At 34.3% G+C, this 25917-nt stretch overlaps 2 protein-coding genes across 5 annotated transcripts; one reads left to right on the top strand and one right to left on the bottom strand.

The window, feature by feature from the left end:
- The first annotated feature begins 605 nt into the window (after positions 1-605).
- Positions 606-18253, top strand: LOC108209348 (5'-3' exoribonuclease 3). 3 transcript variants are annotated; one of them, XM_017380197.2, is made up of 24 exons: positions 606-943; positions 1433-1535; positions 1627-1703; positions 1783-1974; positions 2641-2760; positions 2862-2924; positions 6561-6692; positions 6797-6961; positions 7613-7690; positions 7795-7881; positions 8131-8382; positions 9578-9673; positions 10077-10172; positions 11861-11931; positions 12082-12210; positions 12283-12359; positions 12445-12485; positions 12593-12667; positions 12748-12905; positions 14017-14121; positions 14201-14276; positions 17248-17327; positions 17441-17777; positions 17864-18253. In XM_017380197.2, the coding sequence occupies exons 1-24, from the start codon at positions 740-742 to the stop codon at positions 17981-17983; spliced, it is 2934 nt and encodes a 977-aa protein (XP_017235686.1). In that variant the 5' UTR covers positions 606-739; the 3' UTR covers positions 17984-18253. The 3 variants fall into 3 exon arrangements, with proteins under 3 accessions (XP_017235686.1, XP_017235687.1, XP_063943262.1); XM_017380198.2 differs by having other exon boundaries at positions 630-943; positions 17867-18253; XM_064087192.1 differs by having other exon boundaries at positions 630-943; positions 17870-18173.
- Positions 18254-19704: 1451 nt separating this feature from the next.
- LOC108208004 (peptidyl-prolyl cis-trans isomerase CYP21-4) lies at positions 19705-24756 on the bottom strand. 2 transcript variants are annotated; one of them, XM_017378469.2, is made up of 8 exons: positions 24617-24756; positions 23298-23511; positions 22287-22326; positions 22143-22193; positions 21727-21812; positions 20831-20965; positions 20601-20751; positions 19705-20020 (listed from the first exon to the last, which is right to left on the bottom strand). In XM_017378469.2, exons 2-8 carry the CDS (start codon positions 23447-23449, stop codon positions 19934-19936), a joined length of 702 nt encoding a protein of 233 aa, XP_017233958.1. In that variant the 5' UTR covers positions 23450-23511; positions 24617-24756; the 3' UTR covers positions 19705-19933. The 2 variants fall into 2 exon arrangements, with proteins under 2 accessions (XP_017233958.1, XP_063943264.1); XM_064087194.1 differs by having other exon boundaries at positions 22287-22320.
- Between the last annotated feature and the right edge of the window lie 1161 nt (positions 24757-25917).

Here is a 25917-nt window from a genome sequence, read left to right as displayed (position 1 = left end):
ATCGAACCAAACAGCCCCTTATTTTTCAGAAATAAAGACTTGTTTATCGAGAAAAATATATAATTTTTTTAAAAATAAATCCTTATTCTTTATCCAATAACAAATGTGATCATCTATTTAATATTTATTGTTAAAATTTCTAATAATATATATTTTTAAAAATATAAGAACTTATTAAATAAGTGCTTAGATTTATAAGTAATTAAAGTGTTGGAGAAAAAAGTTAACAAACAAAAGTTGGGAATCTTAAATTTTTACAAATGCTTCTTGATTTTATATACAAACAACTTTATATACAAACAATATGAATAATTGATTCTTAACCTCTGTTCTATAAGTCGGTGATTAATCACCGATTAATTCCTGTTCCATAACTCGCCGAACTGATTAAATCTCCGATTAATCACCGATCAATCCGATTAATCCCCGAACAATTCAATTAATCCCCGATTAATCCTTGTTCCGTAACTTCACCGATTAAGTCTGATTCCCGCTTTTTACAACACTGTTCTTGACTTAAAACTCCCACCACTGACTTTGTTTCCCATCACTGGACTACTGTAGTACAGTAACAAAATTTGAACAGGCCACATGGACTGTAATTAAAATTCACTTAAAACAGGTGGTGGATTCTGAATTAGGGTTTATCTATCTATACATAACATTCATACTCCACGCGGAGCTAGGGTTTAACCTTCCCCGCTGATATCTAATACACAACTTGTAATAGACTATTCCGATGGGAGTTCCGGCGTTTTACCGATGGTTAGCCACCAAATATCCGATGTGTATTGTCAATGCAATCGAAGAACAGCCGGTTAATATCTCCGGTGTTAGTTTTCCCGTCGATACAACCAAGCCTAATCCCAACGGAATTGAATACGACAATCTCTATCTCGACATGAATAATATCATTCATCCCTGTTTTCATCCCGAATTCGGCGTAAGAATCTCGCTTTCTTTTTCTCTCAGCTTTCGTATTTGTTGATATCTGTTTGAGTGTTTGGTGGTTAAATTGTTACGGTTTTTGGTGTTTCGAGGTTGTCGAATTAGTAAGCTAAGTTGTGTTAGCAAGAAGAAGAAACAAATTAGTTGTATTGTTTGGGAAATGAGAATAAACAAAAAATATAGAGTATTGTTTTATCTAAAATATGTGAGTGCACAGAGCTGCGGTTTCGAGTTTGTACGTCGTTATATAAAGCATAACTTTATTGTTGTTGGTGTTAATTGATAATTGAAGGTCAGATGATTTGTTACACAGTAAAGTTTGATACTCAATAGAGTTGCACGGGCTTATGATCCTTTTTTGTAAAATTTACATGGAATTCTTTATTTGTATTGTGTGTTTGTTCGGTCTTATGGATATATTGTGTTGCAGTTATCAGATTTAAACATTAGCATTTTGTTTAATCTTCATTTTACCACTTTGCAGACTTCTCCAAAAACTTTCAATGAGGTGTTTCGGCGCATTTTTGAATACGTTGATAGGCTTTTTTCGATTGTTCGACCTCGAAAACTGCTATTCTTGGCTATAGGTGGGTGGAGAGTTTTTATTATATCTTTGTGTTTGGTGGAAGGTTATTAAGTCTCTGTGTTCTTACTGTGATTACTTATAATTTGTCGCAGATGGTGTTGCTCCAAGAGCTAAAATGAATCAGCAACGATCTAGACGTTTTAGAGCAGCCAAAGATGCAGCAAAGGCAGTGAGTATATGTTGTTTTTGTAATTTCTGCTGTACCTTGCAAATCAGCACCTAGTTCTGCCGCTGACTCTTTTCTTTAGGCAGCCGAAGAAGACAGGTTGCGGGAGGAATTTGAGAAGCAAGGCAGAAAGCTTCCTCCAAAAGAGGAATCACAAGTTTTTGATTCTAATATTATCACTCCAGGGACCGAATTTATGGCTGTTTTGTCAACTGCTCTGCAGTACTATGTCCACCTTAGGTTAAATAATGATCCAGGGTGGAAAGCTATCAAGGTATTAGTAATCCATAAACCTGAAACCTCTTTATTCCAGTTTAACTATGCAATTACTATATAAGCCTTATATGTTAGAATGAAGATGAAAAGAAAAGCATAAACAAGAGGTAACTCACACGGCTTTATTTCCCAATGCCTAGAAGGCTAGTTCAGCTGATGCTTAAATATACCAAAAGAGGAAACTACTAATAGAAAAAGGGATACTCTTCCCTGACAGGGGGATTTGATCAGATCATCATCTTCCACGATATATGTTATCTCCATATGTATGATCAAGTCTATTATCTTCAGCATTTCCTCGTTATATCTGTATTATGCACTTAATAGAAGATCATATAAGATTGATCTTATTCATTCTTCAGCAGTCCTCGCATTTTTTATGAGAAGTCTCTTATAAACTATAATTGGTTGCGGAATTCGTGAAACCTGCATTTCTATTGTTTCACAGGAATTTGTAACATAATGCAAACTTCTTTTAGCATTAGATTTTATATTTTATTTTTAATTAGCAATATCATAGAATATTTGTTGCTCATGCCAAACACTGATTAGTGTGAGAAGTCGAGGTCCTTGTATATTGGCATAGATGTCTGGAGTTGGATCTGTTTTTGTTAGATTTTTCCGTGTCTACTCTGCTATTTAATAATAGTAAATTTTATTGAAGGTTATACTTTCTGATGCAAATGTTCCCGGTGAAGGGGAACACAAGATTATGTCTTATATTCGTCTTCAGAGGAATCTTCCAGGATTTAATCCGAATACATGTCACTGCCTATATGGTTTGGTATGTTTAGCTGGTTCAGTGTACTTTTTTTTGTATTATTATGGTGTTATCTGCTGTTGATATGATTAGTAACTGATTATATTATTGATGCCGAATAACAGGATGCTGATCTAATCATGTTGGCTTTGGCTACCCATGAAGTTCATTTTTCTATCCTCAGAGAAGTGAGTGTTTATTGATAATTAATATATTTATCAGTTTGCATTTGAGACTATTGGCATTATTCACAGTTCTTAGTGTAATTTGTGCTGTCATATTTGGAGTATAAATAGGCCAGAAGGGTTTGGGTTGGGTGGATTTTCGTTTTTTTTTTTAAAAGTAGCTACTAAGTTGTAGTTGTTGGCCTTCGTGAATTAGCCTCCCCTTGCAAGGTTTGAGTTTGACAATTGCACCTTAAATGATTTAGGTAAGAGAGCCTCCACTCCACAGTCCACACCTAATATTACTTTTCACCTACATGAGCTTTAGTACTAGATTCTCTATTTTTCCAGTGCCATTTTAACTAATAACATGCAGTTGTACTTGTCAAGGTAGTTACTATTAGGAACCTTAATTACCACGGATCCTGTTTTTGCAATTGTAAGCTGTGACATAACTCGATCGAAGCTGCTTCCTCCATCTATGAAAATCTTAAATTCTTCGCAATAGAAGCAAAGTTCTTTCTTTCTCCTCCCTTCCCTTTGACTATATGTCAAAGTTTTAGGTTTCGCTGTTAACTTCACTTGACTTAAATGGGGCTAACAGTGTAGCTTTGTTTGTACTGGTAATATTTGTTTCAGTACTACCCTTGTAAGCTGTTGGCTTAGAGAATCCAAACTTAGGGTAATTACTTTCTTTAGCTGGCTACCTAATGAATGCTCTTAGAATCTTGCCAGCTTCAGGGCTTTTTCCAATGTCCCAATGTGGCTGGTTTAGTAGTCTGATTATACTCATATTACTATGCAATCATCCTATAAATTCTTCAAGAAGAATGCTGAGGTAAGGCTTGGAATTTTGATCAACAGGTGTCACTTGACCTCATCAAATTATATCTCTACAGTAGATGTTTTCTGTGATTTTTTGAACTTGTCAAGCACTAGCTCGGTTTCTATTTCTCCAAACCTAGCAACAAAGGCTTGAGTGAACTGTTGCCATGTAACTCTGTTTCTTCCCACCATAAAAGACTTGTACCAAGACCTGGGGACCAGACATGTGCATAACTACTCTTATCTTCATTTACTTCAAAGAATCCTTAGACTTTTCAGTAGCATTTACCTCAAAGATAGAGAAATACTCTTCACCTATGGCATCCCCTCCCTCCTTTAACAAGTGAACATTCTGTTTTAGATGCTATAAACCATAGTTACATAGGACGCGGTTCGATACGAAACGAGGTACGAATTCGGATACGTGGAACATTGCTTTGATTGTTTCCGGTACGAGGGAACGGACGGGTACGAGGGAACGTATGGGTACGACGGAACGTATGGATACGAGATATCACATACGAATATAAATTTTTGATATAATTTGACATTAATAACTAGTAACTGAAATTAGAAGACAACTGGGCACTCAAACTTTAATGATTGCGTTAACCAGTAATTGAAATTAGAGTCAATTGGAGTAAATAGGAATGGTCTTATCATGATTTTAAATTCATGTTATATTGTATTATTAACATGTTATATTATATCACAGAAGTAAAATATATATACAGATATATTAAATTTTAATATAATAATTTATTAAAAGTTATTGACTCTAATATTGTTGATTTTTCTAAATATTTTAGTGGCAGATTATATACGTAATTTGGTTTTTGTGTTTAAGAAACCATTAAATATGACATACATACATTCATGTTAACGGGCTTTGAGAAAAAGAGATTTTGGGCCTGCAAGCCCACATTTAAGTGAATTCCACGCATAACCCTAATCATTCTAACAACCTAAAAATCAAGCAGCCGCGTGCGTATACACAACAGATATATACAGTCCTCCTCTTCATCTCTTTCTTCTTCCTCCTTTAATCATTCGTTTCTTCTTCTTTCTTTAATCAGTATGTTGTACAGTACAACATGAAGTAACGCCGTGGATTCTTTGTGTCGTCGGAATTAGGTGTCGTCTCGCCGGAGTTTGTGTAGATCGCCGAAATTGACGAACCAAACGCGAATTAGGGCGATCTGGGACGGAAACGACCCGTGTTCCGATTCGGACGAACTGGTTCGGGATACGTGGCAGCGTACCCGTTTCCGTGTAACTATGCTATAAACTACTCTTATCTTTATTTACTATAAAGAATCCTTAGGCTTTTGGTCTTATTTTCATTTCTATACCTCTTGTCTTTGAAGCTCTGTTCCTCATTTGAGCTGCATCAAAAGGGATCTCTTCTATCAGTTCTCGTCCACTGTCCACCTAATCCTCTTCTCTTGGTCATTGTGATTTCATCAGCATACTCATTCCTGGCAACAGTTTTCTAATCTCCTCTTGTAATTTCCTAAACTTTTCATTAGATCCTTCCATGTAAAAATGGAAGTCCTGTTGCACCATTCTTAATATGCCTTGCTGAGATGTCTTAGCTACTCATCTTTCAATATTCTGTCTACTATGAATATTCACCAATTCAATGGCACAGATTCTCCAGACATTAATACCTCTACCACAAGCAACTCAAACTTGAGATGAAAACAAAATTTCCACAACTTCTCACAAACCATTTCTCAAGCAGTTTAACTGCACAACAGAGTTCACTTCTCCAAATCTCAAACAAACACAGAATGCAACCAAATCACACATAGCAAGCACCAACAACCTAATAACAACTATTTTTGTACTTTTCTCTATAAAAACACACGTGTATAGTGTCTACTACTAAATACGGGAAAAATCAACTTAAATTTACTTGAATTCAACAGAGATCCAAAGACAAATGATACAGATATAAGCTGGTAGATACAGAAGCAGAAGCCGTTGACCTGAGTTATTTTTGACATAATCTGAGACGACTCATGCGATTTCAACACTTGATGCATCGTTCACCTCGTTTCTAATAGCACAACACTGTTGAAGCAGTAGTTGATCGAGAATATGAGCTCTGATGTCAATCTGTTAGGAATCAGTGAGTTCCTAACGCATTTTGAAGCTATTTTACCAGTTCCTGGTTTTGATAAGAACAAAGCAATTGCAAAGATTTAGAGATAGATTTGAGTGTTTAGATGCAGAATTAGAGAGAATGAGACCAGAAATGTGGAAGAACACATAACTTGCAATACAAAGATAGGTTTGAAAGAGAGAATTCATTTAGAGCCGGAGAGAAAAGCAGTGGTGGAATAATATTCCATTTTCTGATATTGAAATACAACATAACATGAAATGTAATGTTACAAGGCTATATATAGTAGTCTGCCACTTGTAGTTTTTAACTAAAAAAAGACCATTGAACTCTTTTACTATTATTACTCAAGTTAGTATAGGATAATATGTTAATTTTATATATCTCTTATGTTAGTATAGGTTAATATTTAAAATAAAAAAATTTGTCATATAAATATTTTGTTTAAAAAAGAATCATCATCAGGGAATGTTCTATCATCCCTGTATGTTCCCGATTCACTCATCACGCGTCTGTTTTCGTACCCCATATGGAGTCGAACCGTGTTTCATTTAACATTGTGCAAACGGTAATGCAGGTTGACTTTTAAAGATGGGTTTTATCGTAGCGAAACATTTATACTGTGTACTGCAATATGTAGTTGATATTTGTATCTCCTCTGATCTAATCAATTAACCCATTTTCTCTCCTCATAAATTATTTGTCAGGTGTTGGACGATCAAGCACAGAAGGACAAATGTTTTATCTGCGGTCAGTTGGGTCATTTTGCAGCGGATTGTGATGGTAAGGCAAAAAGGAAGGCAGAGGAGTCTTATGTAGTGCCTAAAAAGCCTTTCCTGGTTTGTTTCTGCCTCCTTTTACAGTAATATTAAATCTTGAGCGATACTCTCTTGGTGATATAGTATTATAGTATACTTTCTTAGACGTACCTTTATTTTTGCAGTTTCTCAACATCTGGACACTTCGGGATTACTTGGAATACGAGACTAAGATCCTTGGTAGACATATCAAGATAGACTTTGAGCGCATTATTGATGATTTCATCCTCATGTGCTTCTTTGTTGGCAATGATTTTTTACCGAATATGCCCACGCTAGATATACGTGAGGTCTGTCAAATGTTGTATTATATGCTCTTAAATCGCACGCCATTTGGAATTTTTGACTGAACTTCTGGAACTCTCTGTTTAATTGGGTAGAGATTTGGGGATGTTCACCGTATAAATTGCTTTTGATGGCCCTACTACATAATTGGTGTACAGTCATAGTTGGAGATGAAATGAACATATATGCCAATTGTTATATTCTTTTTTTCTCTGGCTGGCTTATCAGTAGATTTTTAACTTTCGGAATATGGCAGGTATTAGTGGTGCTTAGCTTATTCTTACATGGTCATCAATATATGCTATATTATGCTTCTTCTATCTTTTTTCCAATCTTATATACCGAGACACGTAAACTTCCTGAGGCAGGACGGTAACAAGTTGATCAGAATAGGAGTCGTGATTGACTTGAATTTCACAAGATAATGTTGATTTATAAGTTCTGGAATGTTGATTGATATAATTCTTATGGTGGTACAAATTTGGTCTGGGGACAAGATGGGAAACCAGCTTAGCCTCTCAATTCCTAGTTGTTTTGTTCTGTGCATATTTTCACATTTTTTTCAACTATTCAAAGGTGTAGTATATGTTCTCAGTACATAAGATTTTTAATACATATTACCCTATTAATTGTTGTTTTTTATTTCTTATACCAAGGGTGCAATCGATCTGCTCTTGGCTGTGTACAAAAGAAAATTTGAGGATTTAGGGGGTTATTTGACCGATGGACATAAGGTATGCAAGTTGACAAATGATAATCTTAAAAGTGTCTGAACTTAACCCATTCTTATAAATAAAACAAATTCTTTTCTCATAGTTTCATTGATATCTTATCTCAGCTGGACCTTAGCAGGGTAGAGCGTTTCATTCAGACTGTTGGAACATACGAACAAAAAATATTTGAAAAACGGGCTCGGCTGCATCAGGTTATTTTTTCCTTATAAACTGGATTTATACCATGATTCCTTGATTCAATTTAGGTATTATCTTGTGGAGGTTATTATACAGGCCAATAAGCAGATGATTTGAACTTGATGATCATCAAATAAGCATATAATTTAACCAAGTGCATTTAGAATATATCTTTTATTGTTTTAGGCGATCACATCTATGTTTTCGACAACTAAAATGGAGATTTTTGATGTATAATCTTGTTTTCACATTTGCTATTCCAGAGGCTAGCTAAGAGAATCAAGCGTGATAAAGCTCATGTTCAAACAGATAAAGGAGATGATGCTGATCCACCACTCCAACCTGACATGGTACCAGTGGCTAGATTTCATGGTTCTGGCCTAACCTCGGGTGTTTCACCTGCACCATATGCTGATATGCCAGTACATGAGCGTCCCACAAAAGCTGCACGTTTGTCGTCAGGGTCTTCAGTAGGTGTTGCTACTGTTGAAGGAGAGAGTAATCCTATGAAAGAAGTATGTCCTTATCTTCAACACACACACACTTTGGTGTAGCCATAACTAATTCAGTCAATGTATCAATTCTTTTGATTTTTTTTTTATTTTTTGGGCTTAGATTATAATTTAATAATTTAATTGTAAAACATTAATGTTGTGTTTGGTTGGGGTGAATGTAAATGGATTGAATAGAATGAAATTTGAACTATAATATAGCTAAATATTTTAAATTTGCATTGCTTTAACCATTCCATTCCTATCACCCTTAACTAGAGTTCAAACCCTCCACCTTTTGAAGGAATGCTCCATTCTCTACCCAAATCCATCATAGAAATTTCGCACCCACTCTTTTTTTTTTTTTTTGCAAGTCTTTCCTTTTAGCCCTATTATTTCCTTTGCATTTAACTCATTTTATTCCATTCCAGTCCATTCAACCTAACCAAACATAACTTGAGAACACAGTGCTTAAATTTGTGCGATTATCTAAAGCATCTCTAGTGAAAATTACTAGTTGACTCTATTGATAATAAATAATTATTTGCTAGCAAAATTAGCTAATCAAAGTCTTGTTGTACTCCAACCATGTTAGCCAATCTACTTTCTATGTGATTATTTCTGTAAGTAGCCAGTAGAGAGTCATGTGCCCTCTCTGAACCTATTTAGCGAGATAAGATTTCCCCCTAAAATATAATCATGTCACCTGGTTGGAGTCTTTGCGCAACCTTGTTGGAGATTCTCTCAGTATGCAAACTATACCAAGTTATATGTTGTACCTTATCTTCTAAGTTATTTCCGAGGAAATTGTGCAAAAAAAAAAAGTAGAAGATAAGTCGAACTATTCTGCTCGAAGCTGCATATGACTCACGCCTTATGTTGTATACTTGTATCAGAACCTAAATATGAATTCTACATCAGAAATATATGTATTACCTATTACGTTATACATGAGACTGTCTCTTTTTATAAGCTATATGGCCTCCTTGACAAGGAAACAAACTTTGAATATAGTTGGATTATATTATTGTTATTCCATTGTGTGACACCCTGAACATGGTTGGCTCATGGCATCGTAGATAATCTGCTAATTAAATTATAATGAATCTCAATTTTCAAATGCAGTAGTATATTAGAAAAAACAACAATGAATTACTGACAAAATCTTGCAGCTACCTTGTGTTTCTTTCCTTCTGGCTGACTGAAGTTATCTTTTCAGGCATGTGACAATAAAGAAGAATTAGAAATAAAGATAAAGAGAATACTCCGTGAAGGATCTGATGCTTTTAACTGTGAGAATCCCCAGGAGGACAAGGTATAAGCTAGATCATTTTAGATGGTTTGCTACCATGTATTTAGTACCACAGGGACTCTCTGCTCATCTGTTATCCGTTTATATATGTCAATAATAAACAAAGCATTGTGACACTGGGAACTAGCAGCAAGACTTACAAACAAGTTGTGTTAATAGCCGGTGTAATTCACCTTGTTATATTTGGTGAATGACTGAACCATATTCCTTATAAGACTATCGTGTTAATTTATATGTATGACAAAATATGGGGAGAAAAGAGAAAATAATTAACGCGAGATTTGTGCAGTGAACTGTGTGTATTGTATACCCTTTACTTTGCACGACTTTGTATATTTGAAAGGGTTTCGTTTTGTATATTGTGGTTTAAAATTTTTCATTTACCTTTTTAGTTTACATGTTGCAGGTCAAACTGGGAGAGGCAGGTTGGAGAGAAAGGTATTATGACGAAAAGTTTTCTGCAAAAGGTCGGAAGCAACGTGAAAGTATCCGAAAGAATCTTGTGAGTTCATATCATTTCTGTTGACATGTCACAAATGATTTTACTTTTAAATAGGATGACTGAGCACTCATATATTGTTTTTCGCGGTTCTTATCTACTTTACTCTTGTTCCCTTTTGTAAAGTATAGCACAAGTAGATTTGCTATACTTTGTGACAAAAGTTATACCTTATGTTTCTTGTAAGGTTGATTAAGGCTTTTTCTCTCTTTCATTTAAATTTGACCAGTGATAACTTAACGTAGTTGATTGTTCACACTATCTGGTGCATACTTCTTATTCTTATGATACTCTGTATTTTGACCAGTAGTTGGAAATCTCAAAAACCTGAATTTACAGTAAATTGTGATTAAAGCACTGATATATTTAAACTCCTGATTAATTCGTACTGTGGTGGTTTACCAGTGTACGTTTGGTATGACACTGACTGTTTATATCCCATAGTTTGTTTTCTTCCCCACTTCATGTTGTTGCTCGTTGGCATTTATTATATGTTCTTTTTTCTAGCTTCCCCCCCCTAATCTTTTTATTATGTGCAAAAAAGTTGGAAAGCTAATGGTTTATGTTATATTTTAGCCTAGCATTTGTTTTTGTCTTCCATATATTGGACACTTTCCACCCTTATTTTGCGTGTAAAGTGGACAAGTTAGTGTTTTTTAGATAGCTGGACAAGATAATTTTTACTGGGAGGATTAAAAGATTTTACAGGCGTACATGAGTTATGTATATCGATACGACACTTTAATTGTCGACATCATTTGTACTGGTGTTTGTGTGTGGGGATATACAAGTATATGACATGTGTTGACTGTAACTCATAACTTGAATATCCAGTAATGCTTAAGAAGGAAATGACAATTAGAAAGAAAGTAGGTTATTTTCATCTGGCATTTTAAGGTGTAAGGCTTTTTAATATTATTGTGTAGTGGCAGTCAGTTAAAAAGCAAGCTCAAGCTGCACTAGCTTATGATGGTCACAGTGTCGCACTGACAAATATTCCAACCGCATATTCTTTGCAGGGAATGTTGTTATTAACACACCTAACTGCACAACGTGCCCTTTCATCACAGTTGTGGCCAAATGATTTAGACTCGCTAGCGTTACATATGTTAGAAAATTCATATGAAGCATATAAAGCACACCCATGTTGCCAAAATTGTGGGCTTTTTGCCTCCATGTATTGAGCCTTGTGGTCACCTTGCTGTAACAGAGGAGAGAAATCTTTCCCTTGTTGTCATCATTTTCTCTTTTTTATTTCCCGCACGTATATTATCGAGATGTTATTTTCACATATGTGGTCATTTGATTTATTAGCTAAATAATTGTGGAGGACCCGGAGGAAAAATATGATTGTGTTATATGCCAGCTGTGCTGTATCTCGTTTTTCATTTATTTCTGGATCATCGAAGGCTTTAACAAAATAATGGAATCTTTTGCTTTTAGAAAGAGTCATTATACTAACATAAAGCTGACAATGGGGTTTTGAAATTGAGTTCGCAGTGTATGTATTACACATGTTTACTTTATTGTGTACTTATCAAAAAGCCTAAAAAAACTGACTTTAAGTGGTACGGTACTTTGCAAGACTGCTTGTTTAGCCAAATATTACATGATTGTTGTTTATGGTTAAAAATCTTACCAGTGCAAATTTCTACATGTTGATTTGACCAATGTCTGATGCTCACTGATAGGTATTGAGTTACACCGAAGGTCTTTGCTGGGTAATGAATTATTACTATAAAGGGGTTTGTTCGTGGCAGTGGTATGTTTTCCTGAATCATTTTAAGCATTTATGTTGCGCTTTTCGATATTAGTTTGTGGATTTACAGTTTTCTTTTTGGCAATCTTCATAAGTGTTTGACCGCAGAGCACATTATAATTTAATATTATTTAATCAATTTTTGTTGTGTAGGTTTTATCCTTATCATTATGCACCATTTGCTTCTGAAATGAGGGAACTGGCGAAGCTGAATATAAGCTTTGAACTAGGTACTCCATTCAAACCCATCAATCAATTGTTAGCGGTTCTTCCTGCTGCCAGGTGATTCCCAATCTCTCTTTTTCCCATTAAACAGGTTTTCAGATGTGTGATTTTAACCTAATTCACTTGCAGTGCCCATGCACTTCCTCGGGAGTATCAGAACTTGATGACTGATCCAAATTCTCCTATTATTGATTTTTATCCAGCTGGTAGGTTTATATATAACAGATGATGGCGTGCTGTGTTTGTCTTGACGTTCTTTGCCTTGATAGTAATTTTGTTGTTTGCTATCAGATTTTGAAGTGGATTTGAACGGGAAGCGATTTGATTGGCAGGTGCATATCCTTCATGTTACATTTTGGATTTGTCTTGCCTGTTCTTGTTGGAAAGCTGTCGTTCCACTTGTGTTACCAACTATAAGAGTTTTTGCTTGCTTATGTAGGGTGTTGCCAAATTAAGTTTTATTGATGAAACCCGTCTTCTGGCCGAGGTTGCAAAACTTGAGCATACTTTAACGGTATGATAAAATCAATGGCTTTATACAAACTTATTCAAGTCAAAGACGAGTACTTTACCAAGTGAGCTGTAATATTGCAGGATGAAGAAGTTAAAAGAAACAGTACAATGCATGACATGCTTTTTGTTGCATCATCTCATCCTCTATCGTCGTTCATATCTTCTAATCAGTATAATTGCAAGCAGTTGACTGTTGAAGAGCGAAATCAACTTAAAGTGCAACTTGATCCGGAGATTAGGTACTAATTTCTTTTTCACTTGTATAAAATTAAAACCAAACATCGCAATATGCCCCAATCGGAAACCTGATCTAGGTAGGGATAGATGTACAGAGACCTTTAGTGAGTTTACATGAAGAACCCCAGACTGTATCTGTGAAGACCCAAGTACTTACATGAAATTAGGGTTCAATTTCGTTAGGTGTAAATTTTCCCTGTCCTTTTAACAGGGTTTTTTGCACACAACTACGGCAGGCTTTAACAATAAGAACTGTTATAGCCACCCGTAGGTTTTTTCTGTTTTAAAGAGGCCTTTTTGTAGCAAAACACTCCTGTGATAACCTTATATGATTTGAGACAGGCTTCAGACAATCTCTTCTTCTATCATTTTTCGTGAACAAACCTTTTGGGCATCATGTGCATATTCTTAGCATGTCCTTTGTATATATCTGCCAGGAATCAACGTTTCCTGAGATAGTTTTCAGTGTATTTTTGTGATTTTCTATAGTAGAGGAAGAACAAGGCGGGAATTGTAGAATTTGAGATAGCTTCAGGTGCTTAGATGCAGAAAGAGAGACAATTAGGTCAGAAATTTAGAAAGATAACAGAATTCAGTCAGAAACTTGTAGAGAAAGACATAGTTTTTGAGCTGAGCAAGAGTGGGGAGAGCGATAGTTCTGGTGGAATTAAGTTTATAGGCCGGGTCTTGTAACACTAATGTCACTGCTACTAAGACAAACTCTAGTAGTGCTTTTTACGTCTCTTTGTCAATAATACCTGACAGTATACATGTGTGAAAATGTGTATAGCCTTGATCATTTGACCTTGTTGGCGAGAAACTAAATTGGTCCTTGTCACCTCTGTTCATCCGTGTGCCTCGTGTCATTGTATATGTGCTGCTCATATCTACCATTTTAATCTAGAACACCAAAGTTTGATTGGTTTGCACAGTAATTTGTAATTAATCCTATTCTCAACTATATTGTTATATGTAGCTAGAATTGCCGTTGCTTATCAATAATTTTAATGTGTTCTTACTGATAATCTGTGGTGTTCTATGTTGTAATGATTAATGAGGATGAACCTTTAAACTATATTCAGAACCCTTTTGTTCTATTTCCTCTGCTTTCAGTGGTGGGATGAATGGTTATATCTCTCTTTGTGATGGATTGCCCTGCGTTCCTATTTCAAAATCGCCAGTTGAAGGAATAGATGATATTATGAATACTCAAGTGATGTAAGTTTTTACTTGCAATATGCATGGAGTTGGTAAATCCTCGCTCATTTTTTAATATTCTTACACTGCCTCCTTTCAGATGTGCTATTTATAGACTTCCAGATGAGCATAGGCATATTACACACCCACCTGTTGGAGTCAAGCTACCACGAAAGGTATGATTACGCTCACTGTTACACTAAGCTGAAGTTCATTATTCCCTTAAAATTGAGCTCGTTATGTTCAATTTTCATATGAGCTCATTATGTTCAAAATTGCAAATCTAAAATGACTCTTATATGAGTTTGTGTGATAAAGGATAGACTTCTGATATCATTTCAATTACAATACATTTAACTTTGTTACTTAGAGCTGATTGGGGCGTGTGGTTCAGCTTAAAAATTATTCAAACCTTGCAAATCATAAAAGAATGATTCATTATAATATATCTCTCAACCCTTGGTTCTGATCTGGGCTATTTCTAAGAAGCTAGTTATCAATTTTCTGCTTCGTGTGTAACTTCACATTATTGCTTATGTGTTCTGCTTTGATCGATTTTCACCAATTTAAGCACAGCGTTTCTTCAACTTGACTTAGTTACCCTTCGATGAAAACTGTTAACTTTTGTCCTCCTCGAGGGACATGGATTTCCAGTGATTTGTTGTTATACATAAATTACACCATATCTGTGTTTGTAGGATACCTATTGGTGCAGGACGATGTTACAAAAAATAGTGCAAAACAAGGATAAATTATAAAACCCATCTCTGCAGAGAATCAGTTGAGAGTCTTGAGACACCTAAATATTCTATACTTTATCATATATTTATCTATTTTGTAATATTTGACTCTCTAATAAAGATTACAATTCGAAGATAGAGATATTATGACCTTAAAGCTAAGCAAATTCCTGCTATCCCTACCGTTATGTAAATTAGAAGGAAGTAACTGTGGTCAATTAAAAAAAAAGGTGTATTTTGCGGACAGCCCAACCGGTACCACGCCAAACCACCTAGGCCCAACACGTGACATGTAAATTGGACTCCTTGCGCGGTAAGACCACACTGGCGGCTCTTTAATCTGAAGTGAGGGAATTCTCCATGCCTACAGGAATTGAACCTCGAATACTTTGGTCAATAACCAATGCTCTCCAATTCAGCTACACCCCCAGAGGCTGAAGGAAATAGCTTTGACAACTCTATTACTGTAACTTAAAAAATGTTCCTGATAATCTGCTTACCTAATACCTACATAATAGAACTTTGATATCTTAGCCAATTATTTCTATCCCTTAACAATATACTCTTGCAGTCCCATTCATTTGTGCCATAAAAACTGACCTTTTATAGAGACACTAGACTAGGGTAGGGTTCAAGAGTTGTGTGTGTTTATTGAAGGGGGTTTGAGGTTGGGTTTGACAGGGCAGGGACCTTTTATTAGAACTTTTGATTGGGCCCTTATTTCACACATACGTTCACAGTGTCTTTTTGTTGTGATGTTTTTCTCCATCTTCTCAGCTTTATAATCTTTCAATTTTCTGTAAATTCATGCATATTTTTGCATAATTATCATTCCTTATATATTTTCATCAACTTCCACAACTTGTCATGATTTTTCCCTTAAGTGTGGTCTTCATGCAAATCTATTGTTTTAAAGAAATCAGGTTTTGCTATTTTTAAGTGGGATATATACTATGTATGCGATATGTTTGGTAAAGAAAATTGCACTTTCGAGATTACTTTTTGTGGTGTATCTGAAAATTGCACATGCCAACTTCATGGGTATGTAATGTTTGGTCAAAAAAATTAGTAACTTGAAGACTTTTTATGGTGTATGGCCTGTGTGAGAATTGCACATACCAACTTAAACCAAAGCAGTATCAACTAAGCAATGCTTAAGAACATGGGTTAGAGGCTGTTGGCTAAATTGGACCTATAAGAGATTGTGTAAAATTTGTTGAATCTGTAAGATATTGTGCTATGATGGAAATGACTATAATGGTTGGCTATATCTTAAAAATATTATGTTACCAGTATTTCAAGTTGTTATTAATAGAATATATTATTTAAAATGGCAACATATGATGTGATATTTCACTACAGATCTCTAGATGTTCGACAAATATAGCCAACATCAAGAGGTTGGCTATAACTATAGACAAGGGTTTTGTACAATTGGAGTGGTGAAATCAATACATATTATCTATAATTTTTATTCTTGGTATGACCACTTAGACTTTTAGCTAAGGGGTTTGTAGGGTTGGAGATGCTCTTACATGGCAATTTAATACAGGATAATGGCTCAAAAAGCCGAAAGAAAGTATTTGGGAGCAATACAGATGGCTTTGGAAGCCCAGTATTTAAAATATTAATAGAAACAGGACATTATCGGTGTTATTATTAGAGCTGAGAATTATTTGGTTACGAAAATTAATGTTATTTCATCTTTTTTGTATTTGAATTTGATAAGGAAAGTAGATTCGATTTATTATACATAGGACTTCATAGTCTGTAACCCTTGCACCTTTATTGAGTAATGCCTGAGTCTCAGCATCAAGGCGCATACCTGTGCTAGCAGGTACTATGAGCCCACTGTCGATTTATTATACATAGGACATCATAGTCTGTAACCCTTGCTTCTTTATTGAGTAATGCCTGAGTCTCAGCATCAAGGCGCATACCTGTGCTAGCAGGTACTATGAGCCCACTGTCCCAGATATCTCCCCTCAACTGTGTTTCAATCTTTTTTTAAAACAAAATGGATCTAACTAGAGTAGGCTTGGATCTATTTAGTATGAATAGTAAGCTGCGCACCCTCCAAGCAGTTCTCACCAAAGATTTAGAAGCTGCCTGCTTGTCTATGTGTAATGCTGTCTCCCTTTTTTACGTCGCTCGACTTTTTAGACACGTTTTAGGTGCTTTGACCAAGTAGTTAAAGTTATTATTTTAAAAGTTTCTTTGGTGAAATATATCATTTTGTAATTTATAATATTGGTTAATATTATTATTTTAAAAATTCATTCCTTTATTATTGTTTTTCATACATTTAATTAAAATATAAAAATAATGTAATATAACTGGGTATACTTCTTGAAGTTAATCTAGTGTTTGCTTTAGTGGTAGTCTGATTTTTCTTGACTTCTTGCAGACCGTCACAATTGGGGACTTAAAAAAGGAACCTGTTTTGTGGCATGAAGATTCTGGAAATAATTCTCAGAAAATAAAAAAGTGAGCCTACGTATTTTCTGTGTTCTTTGATTATTATGTCTTGCTTTTGGAGTTTTGGTGATGTTCATATTCAGCCATTAAAGTATTTGGATTGATATGCTGTCACTGTTCAGGCAATTGTTCATCAATAAACCTCTACTCTTGCAAATTCCTAAAGGAGCTATCTCTGGCCAGCAGCTTGCTGACGCTGCACGTACACTTGTACTGAATTGTTTGCCTGTAAAGACGGCCGGAATTGGTTGTGGAGATCAAAACGCACACTTACCTCCTTGTTCTGCTTCAACTATTCTAGAATTTCCTGTGCACCAGAGCAATGAACATGTTCACGAACTGTGCAGAATTGTGCCACCTTGTGAACCAGATCTTCCTAATAATAGCTTGACCAGCATTGTAATTACTGCATCCCCTCAGGCTAAAAGCTCTCCACATACTGCTCGAAAATATAAAGAGGTATCAGATATGTGCTTCCTTATTTTCTTCTCTTCCTTCCTTATTTTCTCTCTCTTCATCTTGTCTCTCTACACATTCTAATGCAGCAGCAGCAGCAGAAGGGAAAGGGAAAGGAGGCTTGTGGCACTGAAGTGGGAAAGGAGGCTTGCAGCGCTGAAGTGATTCCAGTCCCAAGTCAAAGCCAACTGGCCGGTCAGAAATGTTAAATTCCTAAAATTTGTTTAATTATTTTACTTAGATGTTATTGTGCCATGCTCCCCCTGTAATACTGTGCTCATTAGACTTAGACGAGGGCATAGCCAGTTCACTGTAAGGGGAGGGGGCACAGGCGCACAGCCACTCAAATGTATTTAAGAAGGATACGTTGGATAGGAAGCAGACTTGTATTTGCAGTTTTGCTGATTCGAATATTTTTTTTTTTTTTTTTTTGAAAATGAGAATAAATCTCAACGAGCATCGGCAATTCACCGTGACAATTCTTTCATTCAAGAAAGCTTATTATCTAACCGTCGGACATGCAAGATGACCGGGGAAATTTAGACAATAAAACTTTAATGTCCGAAAAGAAAACCCGGTCTTCTTCCAAGAATCCTGAAAATAATAAAACAAGAGAAACAAGAAGAATATAAGTCGATATATTTAACAGATTAAATAAAATATTCCCACAATCATGATAACTCATGATTGAGACAATTAAGCTCTTAATTAAGGCATAATAATAAGATATTAATGTCCTTAATTAAGGCACAATTAACGCTCTCAATAAAGAGGCACAATTTACGCCCTCAATAAATAGGCACAATTAACGCCCTCAATTACGAGGCAAAATTAACGCCCCGAGGCACAATTACGAGCCTCAATTACGAGGCACAATTTATGCCTTCAATTAAGGCACAATTAGTGCTTTCCTTTCTGAAACTGGATCCCGTCCTGAAACCGCCGTCGCCGCCATCATCGGCCTCCACCGCTATGTTATCGGTCAAGTTGCCTCGTCGTATGCGAAACGAACAATGAAACGTCTCATTTGTAACACGAAAAATGGCCAAAAACACCGAAACCAAACAAAACACAAGGATTAAACAAACAAACAAGATTAAAGTCAACACTTTTCGCAATTCCACTCAAAATAAATCAGAAAATGGAAGTAATAAACAAAAGAACGAAGAGATTCTGAAAAACAGAGTTGCAATAGCAAGTATTACCAAAATTCTCAAGACCAAAATAACGTTTGCTTTCGGGAAAGTGATCGCCTGAAGTTTTCTCGAATAACGTTTTGCTGATTCGAATATGATTGTACTATATATTGCATAATTAGTGAATATATAAATTTTGAGTTAAATCAATATTTGTTTTCTCAGTCAATTTGTAACTTATATCAGCACTAGCAAATACACTGTCCCAAACACTTAAATTTTATGTAATTGATAGAATTCGTTTTAGATTAATTGTTCAAATTAATTAGTGATTAACCCTAAATATAGGTGTTTTGAGTGAATTTTTTTTTCAATTATTAATAAAGAGTATAATTCCGTGGTGTAATAAAATTCTAATGAACATTGGTGGAAGCAATCATATATTCCATCTCCTTGTTCTGTTAGAGCCTCCATTTTATTTAATTATAATAAATAAATTATATGTTCAATCGCAATATATAAATTATGTTAATCATTTTTTTTTTCTGTTTTTTTAAAAAAACCAACAAATTTAACATATTCATATTAACATAACGTGGACAACTTTTTTGCAATAAAGAAATAAAAAAAGAATGAGACTGAAAAAGTATAAACTTATGAGACCAAGACCAAACAAACAAATAAGATATGATAAAATATAATATGTATTAATTATCATCGAAACCGGGAGTAGTATGTTTACGATATATGTAAATATGTTTTATTTGTAGGTTTTTATTTAGAAGACTTGTTAATACAAGTTAAAATAGAAACTTATACATATTAGCGTATATAAGCTAACATTTGAACTACATAAATTTTCAAACCAAATGAAATTGCTTCAAAAGTTCTACACTGTTACATATACTTGTCAGTAGTGCAAATACAGTAAAAATGCTGGACACTGGTAAATTTTGAGAATAGATAGAATACCATATGTATATGCCTGCTCAATATATAAATCTGACTATGCAAATACAAGCTTTAGATCTTCCGCTCCAATGTCACATCAGTGATCCCTATCCAAGATTTGGGTCGAAAATGTTCATCTGTGTCAACTTCTTCAATTTCCTGAGACCATATTGCAGCCAAAAGCACCAGCATTAGCAAAAGTACTCATTAACACGAGAACCATGATAACATGAAGTTCAAAGCTGATTCTTTTTATCTACCAAAGAGGACATGCAACGTTCACAAATATTGCAATTTGCAAGCATTAGAGTCTACATCCTCCCACTTTGAAGTACAAAAGTAACATATCCGTTGCAAGCATGATGAGACGAACAGTAATAGCATATTAACGCATTCCCAAGATAAACTAAATACTGTATAACAATTAACAAGACATAGAACTAGCAAAACTGTAGGCTAATTTCTTAAACATAGCGTCATGCATCCTAGGCTTTGTCATGGCACTTGTGTATTCAACAGGTGACCGTGTTGCATATGCATCAAATCACATAACCTGTTTTGACCAAAACAGCCAGCAACAAGTTACACTGTATATTAACTGCAAGTACCATTAAAAGGCCAAAGTTGACCTCTACCTTCTCATATAGAACAACATATCAAAAATCAGACTACAGAGTACATCATCAAAGGAATGGTGAAAATTTATGAAAGAAATGGTATTTTTTGATTAAGTTATCACCTGAACAACGTCTTCTCCTTTGATAACACGACCAAACACGTGAAGCTTCTTATTTAGATCCGGAATTGGGGCGGTAGTTATAAATAGCTCAAACCCTTCTTTGTCACGTTTTCCCTTAGAAGTACATATCATAAATGCTTCATGCTTCACGCTAGATACCAATAAAAAGATCAGGATCACCATACTAGGTTTTTAATCAAAGCAGTGGGTGTAAGGAGAATAAGAAAAACCTTGTATCCAGTTGGTCGTAGTGTTTTCCCTTTGATGTCCATTCTTCTGTAATTTCATTGTCAAAATCACCACCTTGTATTACAAAATTCTTGATTACACGGTGAAATTGCATCCCTTTTAATTGTCCCATCTGACTGAAAAATATATTTGACTTTATGTCAATCTACTGTAAAAGGGCCTGGGTTGCTCCAAGAGCTTAATATCGTACACAAAGGATATTGCATAATGAAGATACAATCAGCTTCTATATGATAGATGTTTAACAATAACAAAAGTTCATCTTGGGAACAATCACTTCGTAAGTATATACATGTATATACATCAGCATAACATATTATCTATCAATACTTGCAACCACAACGTATTATTGAAGGATGATCTGCACTCTCCTGGTGTTCAAAACATATCAACCATAATAAATTGCAGAAAATATTCCTCATATCATACTGCTATAAAGAAGGTCAATGAATCAACTAATAGACTTTACTTGATTAATCAGACTAAGTCACACTATTGTCAGATAACAAATGTTAGCATACTGCACCTGTAGCAACATTGTTAACTGAATAGATGAGGGCAAGCTCGTATTTATATTGAAAATAGTGGATAAAAAAGGTCAGAATGCTTGGAAGCGGAAACATTCTATTCTCTATTGGAAGGGTCTTTCAGAGTACATACAAAACATTTTTTAAGTTCAGCAGATTTTTCACATTAAAAAAAAAAGGTTTAGAAGATTTATAACTTCCAAATAAGAGAAGTAATGTCAGTTAAAAAAGAACTAGAATAACAACTTGAAATTCAAACAGAGAATTTGCTGATATCTGACAAGGCACTCCCCATAAACAGTTAACTTTAGGTTCACTGTAACATAGATGAAAGAGATGGACATACTCACCAAGCATCAATAAATTCATTAACAACATCAGGAACACCATCCTTGTATAGTTCCACAGAGATCATACCCTTAGAAGTATTGAAAATCTGTTTATGTCAAATTACGATAGACAGTTAAGAAGATAAAATTATGAAACTTGAAAAAAAAAAAGAGCTTAATCAGTCACAGGAAAAAAAGGTAACAGTAAAGATTTGGAAAAAGTACTTATTTTAATAGTCAATCAGTTTCGGTGATATATTGTTCCAATAATTGCAGCATCTATGATAAAATTTGTTTTCAAGAATTAAGGAAGATGCATTTCAAATTACAAAATACAATAAACAAACACTGCAAGAATCAGTTTACAGGTAGGAGCCATTTTTCAAGCAACTATATGTATATATAATACAAATTACGTAATATATCTAAACTCTTACTGCGTATCTAGGAAAATCTGATTTCTTGGAACCACCATAAGCACCTAAATTCTTGAAAATGAAAATGAAAAAGCATGAGCAGCGGCAATTGACTTGATGAAGACGTAAGAGCATATATCATTGAGAAACAAAAAAAATATTTACCTTACGTATTGGTAAACCATCTTTTGTCTGAACCCTTGACCTTGGCAAATGTCAAAAAGAGATTCTTGTAAGCCAAAACAAATAGCCAGGTTTTTAGTTCAAAAATATCTAATTACAGCTTTTCAGAAATCAGGACTAAAGCTAGGTTGTTTGAGTAACGCTGGAATCCTTCAAATGTTAACATCAATATTGCCTTTCAAATGTAACCTATCTAGCAGGGTGACTTGGATGTACCACAATACAGTAGGAGAACTGATAAAGGATAGCACCACACAATAAGATGTTAGAAATATGTGTTTGCTTATTGATATTACCGCAAATTCAATTCAACATATATATATTAAATATAAAAACTATCATACAATGAGCACGTGATTTGTATAAATAGATTACTATACCTAGTAGTTGACAACTACAATAAAAGTCATAACATCATCATAATGTGGTGGCAGGGTTGCAATAATAGGAGTTCATAACTTATCATATTGCAGTCATAATGATAACTGCAAAACAGGAGTCCCTGTATGGTTTAACAAAATAGTTAACATTACAGATTATATACTTCCAGTAAATTAATTTTATAGCCAACATTACTTATAGACTGTTATAGTTGCAATTCTGAGTCCCAGACACACTGTCCAATGCTCCAAATGGCTTGCAAAACAAAGCTACGATTGTAATATACACATTGTTTCCTTGACTTTTCAAGTTTATGTCCCAAGTTTTTTACTCTGAAATTTTTTATTTGCTATTTTTCAAGAGTTGTTGATATGCATTAACTTGCAAAGTTTTATAAACAAGCTCCAAAGATGGAGGGTTTTAATATACATTGTCATTTGTTTCAATATATGCAATCCAAACTACTTGACCGAAAAACATCTTACAGATTGTGACAGTTTAGGGATTGTTTAAAAAGAGGAAAAGCGAAAAAGATTGAACATGTTATAGTTACCCAGTTTTGTTTTACAAAAACAAAAATTGTAATATACAACCAAAAATAGATTCACAAACCTTTCAGTCACATGTCTGTATGAGGCTAACACGAAGAACACCAATAAAACGACAAGTACGCCATAGAGCACAACTGTAGACACACTAATATTTCTAGGCCCCTTCTTTTTCTTGCTTTGCTGCAGTAGAGCTTGAGGTTTAATTTTAGCCATAAAGCTTATAGAGAATCAGAGATCAGTTGTGAACATCCAAAAGGTTGTCCTTAGTCAAATTCCTGATCAAAGTCATATCCCAAGGTTTTTAATATCCAAATCAACATCAGAATATTCAAAAGCAAACATAATTATCTGAGATACACATACAAAATTTAAATTTGATTAAAATATTACAATAATTTAAGTTTGAGAAACCATATCTCTTGCATATACAAAAGAAGAGTATTTTCCAAACATTAAAACCCATGAACCAAAAACCATGGTAATGGCCACCCTCTAATCATACAAAGTCCATAAGTCCCCCGCTATTAATTTAAGATGTCCCTGTTTTCTTTTACCGATTACAAGGGGGGATTGAATCCTTCTTTTATGCAATTTCTTCATATCTTACACACCCATAATTCCATAAACAAAAACATCAGACTAGCATTTAAATCAGACATTTATTCACCACTCATTCAGGCTCCAAGGACAAAAGTTATTCAAGTATATCAAGGGATTTCTAGCAAGTGATAGACACAACTAGCTGTCATTTTTTTAAGGGCTTTCTCAAAAATACCAAGTTGCAATTTTTTTTCAAAAATACGGTGCAATCATATATGCAACCTCGTTTGCAACTGCAGTTACCATATATGCAACTGTTTTCAACCAGCATTAGAACCTCATTTGCAACTTCGACCGTATTTTATATTATAAGTTTAAAAAGACGGGTATTTTTGCAAATTTCCCTGTGTCTAATCACCAATTATTAACACATAATTTTATCTATGTGAATACAGGGTCACACTCTATCCGCGCATTTTCACTTTTCAGCCAAAAAAAACGAGGAGATGGTTAAAACAATCACCGCTAATGACAGATTCCTTCAAGTATATACTGTATGAAACAAACTACTGCAAATTATTATATCTAAACACAATTAAAGAGCCCTTTTCAGTACACAATCAAAAGAACCCAACATCAAAAACACGCAATGAAATCAAATTTTCAACTATCTAACATACCCATACGAAAATAAAAATTTTACTGATTAAAGAAAGAAAAACATAAACAGTTGATACATATTCTTATATTTGCATGAAAACACAGAGTAAATGAAGTTAAGATCAGAATAATTTAATCCTAAAAGAAGAAATTCATATGAAGAAATTGATATAGACGCACCTTCCGAATAAATTGCAGATTGTCCAGAAGAGAAGAAGAGATCGAAGTACAGGTGTAATTTTGAGTTATATATACATCGCTTGTATATCTCTCTTACGCACACTTTTGTTTAAACATTTCTAACTTGTTCTCGCCTCTCGGGATGTTTGAATGTAGGACCAACTCACTTTTTGACCGCTTTAAGTGATTATCCGGTTAGTTTAATTTATTTATGTGGAGAAAAATGTGCATATGTCCCAAAACTCATTACTAATTGGTCTAAAATTTAGTTATTTTTTGAAGGTAAAATTGAAAATATTGAAATTTGTACACAATTTTCTAATTGGTTTAAAATTTAGTTTTAATATTTGATTGGTCAAACTAATTCAAAAATCATTACTTGGTTTCTGAAAGAATAAATATGAATAATCGATTTAAAATTTAATTTTGAAAGAATTAATATAATTGATTTAAAATTAATTGTGAATTTGCAGGCTATTACGTGAGTTTTTGGGTTTACGCAGTGCGCACCCGAAGAGTTCGACGACAGGTAGGTTCCTATGTCAAAACAAAAATTGTTTAAAATTTAGGTGATATATATAATTCGTTAAAAACAAATTAGACTTAGTAGTAAGAGCAACTTCAATGCATCCATTCCTGACCTATATTTGATCTACATTTGAGGGTTGAGAACAAAAACAGCTCCTCTAACGCAACTCCCTATCCCCTATTAATTTTAGGTGAGAGAAAGTTCAACCCCTTATTTGAAGGATGAAAAAGCAATCCCCTGTATGCTCCATGTCATTACCGGTTCATATCTCCTCTTATTTTTCTGTTATTTATTAGTGCAATCTTTCTCTCTCCTTGAGTTGTATATATAGATTTAAAATATAGGGAATCAAATAGCAAAATAGCTTTTTGATCCCCAATATTTTAGGTAACCATTAATATATAATATGTTAAGGGTTGAAAATAGAGAATTGCATTGGGCTTGCTCTAACAAGGCAAAAAAGACTAAATATCATGGTCTAAAATCTAACTTGATTGATTACTAATTAATTTGATTGGTCTAGAATTTAAATATTATTGACCAAAAATAAATTAAAATTCACATATTGAGTAATTACAAATTGGTTAAATGTTTTTTAAAAAATGGAATAATAAATATGTTTAATCAGAGGGAGCATCTCTAATCATGTAGAGTCCTTACCTAAAAACTAAGTTGTCATATCAAAAGTAAAAGTAAAAATTATAGTGAATCCATTCAAAAAATAAATAAATCTTTTTTTTTTGACTTGAAAGAATAAATAAATCACATTCTT

The sequence above is a fragment of the Daucus carota genome, chromosome 2, assembly GCF_001625215.2.
Source record: "Daucus carota subsp. sativus chromosome 2, DH1 v3.0, whole genome shotgun sequence".
Lineage (NCBI taxonomy): Eukaryota > Viridiplantae > Streptophyta > Magnoliopsida > Apiales > Apiaceae > Daucus > Daucus carota.
Note: the sequence above shows the minus strand (reverse complement) of the source record. Positions and strands in the feature narration are given on the sequence as shown.

Excerpts from the sequence above, each read along its gene's own strand:
- LOC108209348 (XM_017380197.2), top strand. The coding sequence starts at position 740 with ATGGGAGTTCCGGCGTTTTACCGATGGTTAGCCACCAAATATCCGATG. Across the intron at positions 2,761-2,861 it reads GTCACTGCCTATATGGTTTG|GATGCTGATCTAATCATGTT; the intron begins GTATGTTTAGCT and ends GCCGAATAACAG. Across the intron at positions 14,122-14,200 it reads ATTATGAATACTCAAGTGAT|ATGTGCTATTTATAGACTTC; the intron begins GTAAGTTTTTAC and ends GCCTCCTTTCAG.
- LOC108208004 (XM_017378469.2), bottom strand. The coding sequence starts at position 23,449 with ATGGCTAAAATTAAACCTCAAGCTCTACTGCAGCAAAGCAAGAAAAAG. Across the intron at positions 20,966-21,726 it reads AATGAATTTATTGATGCTTG|TCAGATGGGACAATTAAAAG; the intron begins GTGAGTATGTCC and ends TATATTTTTCAG. Across the intron at positions 20,021-20,600 it reads AAGGAGAAGACGTTGTTCAG|GAAATTGAAGAAGTTGACAC; the intron begins GTGATAACTTAA and ends ATATGGTCTCAG.